Raw genomic sequence first — 10,060 nt, 5'->3', positions numbered from 1 at the left:
GCTCTATCTCACAAATGAGCTAAATCAACGCTAACCCTAGCTAGGAGGTGCGAGAGGTCTATTTATAGACATAGTGCAAATGAGGGGCGAAGTGAAGGGGTACATGGGCATCAGCCCGCAGCTGGACGCAGCCAGGGTCCGGACGTCCGTGAGGCGCCGGTCGTCCGGAGGCTCGCGGGGTCCCGGACGTCCGTGGGTCTTCGGATGTCCGTAGATTCCATTCTGTGAACACTGGCACGGGCGTTCGGACTTCCTCGGATTTCCGTGATTTTGGTTCTGTTGGGGAAGGACCGGACGTCCATGCTGGCTCGGTCGTCCGGGGCCTGGGGGTGGTCGGACGTCCGGGCTGGTCCGGTCGTCCGGAGCCTGTAGCTCTGGCCTGCCTCTCTTCTCTTGACTGTAGCGACCTCTAGGGGTCGGACGTTCGGGCCAGGCCGGTCGTCCGGAGCCTGTAGCTTCCAAGGCAGCTCTTCTTCTTGACCTTCACGCTTGGTGTCCTCGCCTCCTTGGCCATTGAATGTAGCTGTCCCGTGGCTCTCGTCCAAGCACCTGATCACACATAGAGTCTTCGTATGAGATAGTAGCCATGTCTCGTGAGTAGGGAGAGGGAGTTCGGAGATGAGCGAGTTCACCTTATCTTCGGTAGCCTTTGCTCGAGCTCTTGTCATGGGTCCAAGTTGTGTCGAGGGAGATGCAGGTACGTCCATGGGGATGAGCGAGGGATGCTCCGCATCACCCATGCTTGTAAACGGTGCTACGATTCTTATAACTGTGTCAATTCTTTTTACTGAAAATGCCAACCATCCTCCATAACAGGGCAATGAACATGGATAACTCGTATTGTTATAACTTAGAACAACTCACATCAACCAACAATTGCTTGGACACCCACAAGAAAGTACTAGTGTACGTAGTAAGCTTCAGACCTCAGAGCTTACTACAGTCGGTGGGGACAAATGACATTTGCCCGACGGTGATGTCAAACAGCATCTGTATATTCTGCTGCTGGAAATTGCCGAGCACCGAAGTCGAAGTCGACGTCGCCCCAGCAATGTTTAAGCAGAACGACGAGTCCTCTTCGTCGAAGGACATGTAGTTGTCCCTGTGCAGCGTCATATCCGCACCGCCGGCGAAGTGCAGCACCATGTCCGGCATGGCCGGGAGCTGCCGCTCACCGGCAGGAGCCGGGAAGCAGGGGTTGTCCAGGCTCGTGGCGTTCACCGCCGGCTGGCCGAGCACCTCGGCCACGTGGTTGGCGACCACCCTGAAAGCACTTTCCACGAGGATCGTGAAGATGGTGCCGGAGTCCACGATCATCCCGCCGGTGCCGTCGGCGCGCAGCGCGAAGGTTTGGTTCGGGATCGGCAGGCGGGTGTCGCCGAGCGATATGCCCTCGAGGGAGACGTAGTACCGTGACGGAATCTGCGGGCTCTGCACTAGTGGCGTCGACTGCACGGCGGCGGCGCCGCTTGGGACCAGCTCTGCGAGGGAGCCGAACAAGACCGGGCTGCCTAGACTGGTGTTGAAGAAGTCGGTGAGGCAGTAGCTGAACTTCCCGACCCCTAGCTGCGCCACGAGGGACAGGCTCCCGCGGCCGAGGCCGACCGTCCCGGTGGAGTTGTACGAGTCGCCCCCGTTGTCTGTGCCGCAGCCGAACGCGACTCCCCCGGCAGAGGCGGCCGGTGCTTCGCCGGGAGCGCTAGAGCCGAAGGTGAGCGTCTCCGTTCCCAGGCCGCCAGCCGAGTAGGCGCCGTCGCCGTACGCGTAGCGGTACCTGCAGAGCGCGGTAGGGGTGCAGTTGCGGCTCCATATGGACAGGCACGTGGCGCTGGAGCAGGGCACGGGGGAGAAGCTGGAGGAGGTGGTCGGGTCGTAGACGGGCGTGTCCTGCGGGAAGCAGAGCTTGCACGGCTGGCACTGCGTCCATGTGAGGTCGCTGCCGGTGTCGGCGAGGGCGACGAACGGCACCGGCGGCGTCCCGATGGCGAGCTCCATAAGGTACTCGGCCTGGCCCGAGCGGAGCCTTGGCCCGGTGTTCGACCTGGAAGACGTCGTGGAATAACCAGGTAGCGTCGTGGCCGCTCGGAGGCGGCTTCTGTGCACGGCTCGGCGCATCAGCTGTGCCTTGGTGAAGCCGAGTTTGGAGTCAATGTGGGTGAGCGTGGAGCGGTAGTCGGACGCCGCCGAGCTGGCCAGTGAGGCAAGTAGGAGCAAGCTCAGAGCTTGTAAAGGAGCCATGGGATCGAGCGTATGGATGATCAGTGCAAAGCTGAAGTGAGTTTGGTGAAACTTGCAAGTCTTTTTATAGGAGGGTTTCACCAAGAATGAATGACAAGAGTAAGTAGTAGAGCGTTAACAAATTCATTACACTACTCCGATCTTTAGCGTACAGACGTAGACGTCATCATCAAGGGCGGAATAACCTATGGAGCAGAAGGAGCCTTGCTACGCCTACGAACAATAGCATACAGACGTAGACGTAGAAGCCGCCTGCCCATATTGTTGGCGCTAACCGCCTAACCGCTACTACCTCGGACTCCTCCGGCCTGTCAACCTTGTGCCGCCATTTGCCACCGATGTGCAGAGCTAGAGCAAAGACTAGAAGAAGAAGAAACGAGCTGGCTAGGATGGAAGGGGTCTTCAGCTTTAGGTTTAGTAGTTCAGTTGCTAAAGTTAGTATAAAGTTGGGTCATCTTTTTTGAAACGGAGGGAGTAGCTAACACTTGTGACTAGTGCCTTCATGACCATCTTGTTTATCTCACATTGGTGTGCAAAGACACTGCTCACCTGCCGAAAGCTATTGAAAGCACAAGTACTCAATTTAGAGCTTTTTTTTGGGGGTAACTCAATTCAGAGTTGAGAAACATGTACTTTACCAGGTTTAGGCCCATCATTCCATGTTGCGGCATCTCTAACAAAAAGCCCAACACACTCTCGCTCGCTCTATCACTAGGCATGCTTTGCGAATAACTTTCTCTAGTCCAAGATCCTTCCATACATTTACTGTTAGAAGTAATGGGCCTGACCCATTAACAAATCCTGAAATCTCAAATAGTGACCCATGAATAAAATAGCAAGTGGAGACCGGGATGGCTCCTCTCCTCTCCCCCTCCCTTCCCCTCTCTCCTCTCTCTCCCTCCCTCGCGACCTGGATTCCCGATGGCTCCTCTCCGGCTAGCTCCCCCTCCCTCCTCTCCTCTCCCCTCTCCTGGTGCGCGCACGTGGTCGGCCGCACTCCCACTAGTAGAAAACAGGGGTTTGGTCCATGCTAGATAAGGGCATTAATTCCGGTTCTCTTACGGACCGGGACCAATGGGTGCATCAGTCCCGGTTCGTGAGGCCAGGGTGCCGGCAGGGCCTCGGGGGCCATAGATCCCGGTTCCAGACACGAACTGGGACCAAAGGGACTCGCTCCTGGCGCAACCTCTTTAGTTCCGGTTGGTGGCTGGAACTGGGACTAAAGAGCAGGCTTCTGTCCCGGTTCTAGACACCAACCGGCACTAAAGAGATGCCTATATATACCCTCGCCCCTGCCCACCCTCTCCTCTGTTCTTTGGCCGCGTTGGAGGTGTGTGCATGCGCTGCTCTGTTCTCGCTTCTATGCATGCACATGAGGTGTTCGATGAAATGCCCGAGCCACAGTTAAGCTTTCTCCTCTCCAAGCTCGACCTGCAAGCTCCATTTTCCATTTCCCCCAAGATTTGTCTAGGTTTGGCGGTCCGTCCCGTCCCGTCCCCATCCTCACCGCCGTCGATCGCTCGCGCCGATCTCGTCGCCAGCACCACCATGGTGAGCCTCTTGTTCTTATCTTCCTTCTAAAAGAAAAAATTCTTACTTGTATGATTTAGATAGATACTTGTATGATTTTCTTATTTTTATTATTGTTTGTTATTATATAGTGCCATGGTTTTGGTATCCGCCCCCGTCGGATCTCGTCCTGTCTACGATTCAGATGTGGTATATTATCTTTTATTATGATTTGTTTCATTTAGTGTTTATGACAATTATGCCCACCAACGTGACATAGATGTTTTTATCTAGGAGGTATGTGAACCGGAAATTCCAACCGACCCTCTTATCAAGAGGTTAAATTTAGTTGAAAAAGAAAACAATTACTTGAAGAAAAAATTAAAAAGAATTGAGGAGGAGAAGATGTAATTGGAGTTGCATGTTGCGGATGTCGTTGATGATCACAAGATCAAGATGGATGCAATGTGCTTGAAGATTAGAAAGATTAGAAAATATGCCATTCATAATGAGGCTTGGTATCATTATGCCGTTGGATCAATTGTTACCTTAGTTGCGATTATGACCGCATTTGTTGTTGCATTTACATGTTTTTCGTAGTCTCAATGTATGTTTTAATTAGATGATCTAGAGAGTTTTAATGTGATGATGAACTTGTATTAATTTGGTCACTTCTTTATTCATGATGTTCTGTAATGGTTTTTGATACACTTAATTATATAATGCACGCAGATGAACCGTCAATGGATGTACGGTGACCGACGCACCTCCGAGTACATTGAGGGCTTGCATAAATTTCTTGAAGTGGCGGAGGCAAACCAACATAACTGTTTTATGTATTGTCCATGCCATGTCTGTGAGAATACGAAGGATTACTCTAACTTGAAAACCCTTCATGTCCACCTGCTTGAGAAGGTTTCATGCCACACTATAATGTTTGGACCAAGCACGGATAAAGAGGGGTTATGATGGAAGACAACAAAGAAGAAGAGGATGATGACAACTATCCCCCTGAATACGGTGATACTGCAACGGGGGAAGCTAAAGATCAAGAGGAACCAGATGATGTGCTCGATGATAATCTTCGCCGGGTCATTGTTGATGCAAAGAGACAATGCCAAAGTGAAAGGGAGAAGTTGAAGTTCGATCGCATGTTAGAGGATCACAAAAAAGGGTTGTACCCAAATTGCAAAGATGACAACACAAAGCTCGGTACCACACTAGAATTGTTGCAATGAAAGGTAGGCAATGGTGTATTTGACAACGGATTTGGGAAGCTACTGAAAATAATGAAGAAGAAGCTTCCAAAGGATAATGAATTGCCCGGTAGTACGTACGCAGCAAAGAAGGTTCTATGCCCTCTAGGATTGGAGGTGAAGAAGATACATGCATGCCCTAATGACTGCATCCTTTACCGCGGTGAGTACGAGAATTTGAACGTGTGCCTGGTATGCGGTGCATTGCACTATAAGATCAGACGAGATGACCCTGGTGATGTTGAGGGCGAGCGCCCCAGGAAGAGGGTTCCTGCTAAGGTGATGTGGTATGCTCCTATAATACCACGGTTGAAACGTCTGTTCAGAAACAAAGAGCATGCTAAGTTGATGCGATGGCACAAAGAAGACATTAAGAAAGACGTGAAGTTGAGAGCACTCGCTGACGGGTTGCAGTGGAGAAAAAACGAGAAGGTGGGGGTACTTTGTAGATGACGCAAGTAACGTATGGTTTGGTTTAAGTGCAGATGGCATTAATCCTTTTAGGGAGCAGAGAAGCAATCATAGCACCTGGCCCGTGAGTCTATGATCTATAAACTTCCTCCTTGGTTGTGCCTGAAGCGGAAGTTCATTATAATGCTAGTGCTCATCCAAGGCCCTAAGCAACCCGACAACAACATTGATGTGTACCTAAGGCCATTGGTTGAAGAACTTTTACAGCTGTGGAATGGAAAAGGTGTATGTGTGTGGGATGAGCACAAATAGGAGGAATTTGACCTACATGCATTGTTGTTTGTATCCATCAAAGATTGGCCTGCTCTCAGAAACCCTTCAGGACAGAAAAACAAGGGTTACCACGCATGCACGCAATGTTTAGATGACACTGAAAGTATATATTTCAACAAATGCGGGAAGAATGTGTACCTGGGACATCGTCGATTTCTTCCGACCAACCATCAATGTCGAAAGAAAGGCAAGCATTTCAAAGGTGAGGCAGATCACCGGAAGAAGCCCGCCCTCCATACTGGTGATCACATACTTGATATGGTCAATGATTTACAAGTAATCTTTGGAAAGGGTCTGCTACGTCTTGAGCTTGCGTTGGTTTTCCTTGAAGAGGAAAGGGTGATGCAGCAAAGTAGCGTAAGTATTTCCCTCAGTTTTTGAGAACCAAGGTATCAATCCAGTAGGAGGCTCCTCAAAAGTCCCACACACCTACACAAGCAAACAAAGAACTCGCAACCAACGCAATAAAGGGGTTGTCAATCCCTTCAGGGCCACTTGCGAAAGTGAGATCTGATAGAGATAGTATGATAAGATAAATATATTTTTGGTATTTTATAATATAGATGCGAAAAGTAAAGATGCAAATAAAAGTAGATGGAAAGCTTATACGATAAAAGATAGACTCGGGGGCAGGTTTCACTAGTGGCTTCTCTCAAGATAGCATAAGTATTACGGTGGGTGAACAAATTACTGTCGAGCAATTGATAGAAAAGCGAATAATTATGAGATTATCTAGGCATGATCATGTATATAGGCATCATGTCCGTGACAAGTAGACCGACTCCCGCCTGCATCTACTACTATTACTCCACACATCAACCGCTATCCAACATGCATCTAGAGTATTAAGTTCATAAGAACAGAGTACCGCATTAAAAGATGACATGATGTAGAGGGATAAACTCAAGCAATATGATATAAACCCCATCTTTTTATCCTCGATGGCAACAATACAATACGTGCCTTGCAACCCCTGCTGTCACTGGGTAAGGACACCGCAAGATTGAACCCAAAGCTAAGCACTTCTCTCATGGCAAGAAAGGTCAATCTAGTAGGCCAAACCAAACTGATAATTCGAAGAGACTTGAAAAGATAACTCAATCATACATAAAAGAATTCAGAGGAGATTCAAATATTTCTCATAGATAAACTTGATCATAAACCCACAATTCATCGGATCTCGACAAACACACCGCAAAAAGAGTTACATCAAATAGATCTCCACAAGAGAGGGGGAGAACATGGTATTGAGATCCAAAAAGAGAGAAGATGCCATCTAGCTAATAACTATGGACCCGAAGGTCTGTGGTAATCTACTCACAACTCATTGGAGGGGCTATGGTGTTGATGTAGAAGCCCTCCGTGGTCGATTCCCCCTCCGGCGGAGCGCCGACGAAGGCTCCAAGCTGGGATCTCGCGGATACAGAAGGTTATGGTGGTGGAAATTGTTTTTCGTTGGCTCCCTGGATGTTTTCGGGGTACGTGGGTATATATAGGAGGAAGAAGTACGTCGGTGGCTGCCCGAGGGGCCCATGAGACAGGGGGAGCGCCCAGAGGGGGTGGGCGCGCCCTCCTATCTCGTGGCCGCCTCGACTGCTTCTTGGCTTGCACTCCAAGTCCTCTGGATCACGTTCATTGCAAAAATCACGCTCCCGAAGGTTTCATCCAGTTTGGACTCCGTTTGATATTCCTTTTCTTCGAAATACTGAAATAGGCAAAAAAACAGCAATACAGGCTGGGCCCCCGATTAGTAGTTTAGTCCCAAAAATGATATAAATGTGTAAAATAAAGCCCATAAACATACAAAAGGGGTAATATAATAGCATGGAACAATCGAAAATTATAGATACGTTGGAGACGTATCAAGCATCCCCAAGCTTAATTCCTGCTCGTCCTCGAGTAGGTAAAAGATAAAAACAGAATTTTTGATGTGGAATGCTACCTAGCATAATTCTCAATGTAATTTTCTTTATTGTGGCATGAATGTTCAGATCCAAATGATTCAAAATAAATGTTCATATTGATGAAAGAAATAGTAATACTTCAAGCATACTAATCAAAGCAATCATGTCTTCTCAAAATAACATGGCTAAAGAAAGTTCATCCCTACAAAATCATATAGTTAGGCTATGCTTCATTTTCGTCACACAAAAATGTTCCCAAATTCTACACCCCCGATGACAAGCCAAGCAATTGTTTCGTACTTAAATAATCTCAAACTTTTCAACCTTCACGCAATACATGAGCGTGAGCCATGGATATAGCACTATGGGTGGAATAGAATATGATGATGGAGATTGTGTGGAGAAGACAAAAAAGGAGAAAGTCTCACATTGACGAGGATAATCAACGGGCTATGGAGATCCCCATCAATTGATGTCAACATGAGGAGTAGGGATTGCCATGCAACGGATGCACTAGAGCTATAAATGAATAAAAGCTCAACAAAAGAAAACTAGTGGGTGTGCATCCAACTTGCTTGCTCACGAAGACCTAGGGCATTTGAGGAAGCCCATCGTAGGAATATACAAGCCAATTTCTATAATGAAAAATTCCCACTAGTATATGAAAGTGACAACATATGAGACTCACTATATGAAGAACATGATGCTACTTTGAAGCACAATATATGAGACTCGCTATATGTAGGACATGGTGCTACTTTGAAGCACAAGTGTGGAAAAAGAGATAGTAACATTGCCCCTTTTTATTTATTTTCTTTTTTTTATTTTCCTTTTTTTCTTTTGGGCCTTTCTTTTTTTTGGCCTTTCCCTTTTTTCTTTTTTCTTTTTTTTCTTTTTGGGGACAATGCTCTAATAATGATGATCATCACAATTTTATTGATTACAACATATGAACTACAACTCAAAACTAGAACAAGATATGACTCTATATGAATGCCTCCGACGGTGTACCGGGATGATGCAATGAATCAAGAGTGACATGTATGAAAAATTATGCATGGTGGCTTTGCCACAAATACGATGTCAACTATATGATCATGCAATGGCAATATGACAAAAGTAATGCATGTCATGAGGATAAACGGAATGGTGGAAAGTTGCATGGCAATATATCTCGGAATGGCTATGGAAATGCCATAATAGGTAGGTATGGTGGCTGTTTTGAGGAAGATATAAGGAGGTTTATGTGTGATAGAGCGTATCGTATTACGGGGTTTGGATGCACCAGCGAAGTTTGCACCAACTCTCAAGGTGAGAAAGGGCAATGCACGGTACCGAAGAGGCTAGCAAGGATGGAAAGGTAAAAGTGTGTATAATCCATGGACTCAACATTAGTCAAAAGAACTCATATACTTATTGCAAAAATTTAGAAGTCATCAAAAACCAAGCACTACGCGCATGCTCCTAGAGGGATAGATTGGTAGGAAAAGACCATCGCTCGTCCCCGACCGCCACTCATAAGGATGCACAATCCAAGTACACTTCATGTTTCGATTTTTTACACAACTTTAACCATATGTGCATGCTACGGGACTTGCTAACTTCAACACAAGCATTCTTTAAATTCATAATCACCCAACTAGCATGACTTTAATATCACTACCTCCATATCTCAAAACAATTATCAAGTATCAAATTGATCATAGCATCCAATTCACTTCCTATGATAGTTTTTATTATACCCAACTTGGATGCCTACCATTCTAGGACCAAATTTATAACCATAGCAAATACAATGTTGTTATAAAACACTCTCAAAATAATATAAGTGAAGCATGAGAGACTAGCAATTTCTACAAAATTAAGCCACCGCCATGCTCTAAAAGATATAAGTGAAACACTAGAGTAAAAACTATCTAGCTCAAAAGATATAAGTGAAGCACATAGAGTATTCTAATAAATTCTAATCAAGTAGGCTTCTCCCAAAAGGTGTTTACAGCAAGGATGATTGTGGAAAACTAAAAAGCAAAGACTAATATCATACACGATGCTCCAAGCAAAACACGTATCATGTGGCGACTAAAAATATAGCTCCAAGTAAAGTTACCAATGAACAAAGACGAAAGAGGGGATGCCTTCCCGGGGCATCCCCAAGCTTAGGCTTTTGGCTACTCTTGAATATCTTGGGGTTCCATGGGCATCCCCAGGCTTAGGATTTTTCCACTCCTTATTCCATAGTCCATCAAATCTTTACCCAAAACTTGAAAACTTCACAACACAAAACTCAACAGGAAATCTCATAAGCTCCGTTAGTGAAAGAAAACAAAACCACCACATAAGGTACTGTAATGAACTCATTCTTTATTTATTTTGGTGTTAAAACTACTGTATTCCAAGTTCTCTATGGTT

The 10,060-nt window shown here is 46.5% G+C and overlaps 1 protein-coding gene across 1 annotated transcript; it reads right to left on the bottom strand.

Annotated features, from left to right (window-relative positions):
* Window positions 1-927: 927 nt before the first annotated feature.
* LOC123039147 (aspartic proteinase nepenthesin-1-like) lies at window positions 928-2,238 on the bottom strand. Its single transcript, XM_044462425.1, has one exon. It carries the CDS (start codon window positions 2,236-2,238, stop codon window positions 928-930), a length of 1,311 nt encoding a protein of 436 aa, XP_044318360.1.
* Window positions 2,239-10,060: the final 7,822 nt, after the last annotated feature.

Source organism: Triticum aestivum, chromosome 2B, assembly GCF_018294505.1.
Source record: "Triticum aestivum cultivar Chinese Spring chromosome 2B, IWGSC CS RefSeq v2.1, whole genome shotgun sequence".
NCBI lineage: Eukaryota > Viridiplantae > Streptophyta > Magnoliopsida > Poales > Poaceae > Triticum > Triticum aestivum.
The sequence above is the reverse complement of the archived record's forward strand: the minus strand, read 5'-3'. Positions and strand labels throughout refer to the sequence as shown.

Excerpts from the sequence above, each read along its gene's own strand:
- LOC123039147 (XM_044462425.1), bottom strand. The coding sequence starts at position 2,238 with ATGGCTCCTTTACAAGCTCTGAGCTTGCTCCTACTTGCCTCACTGGCC.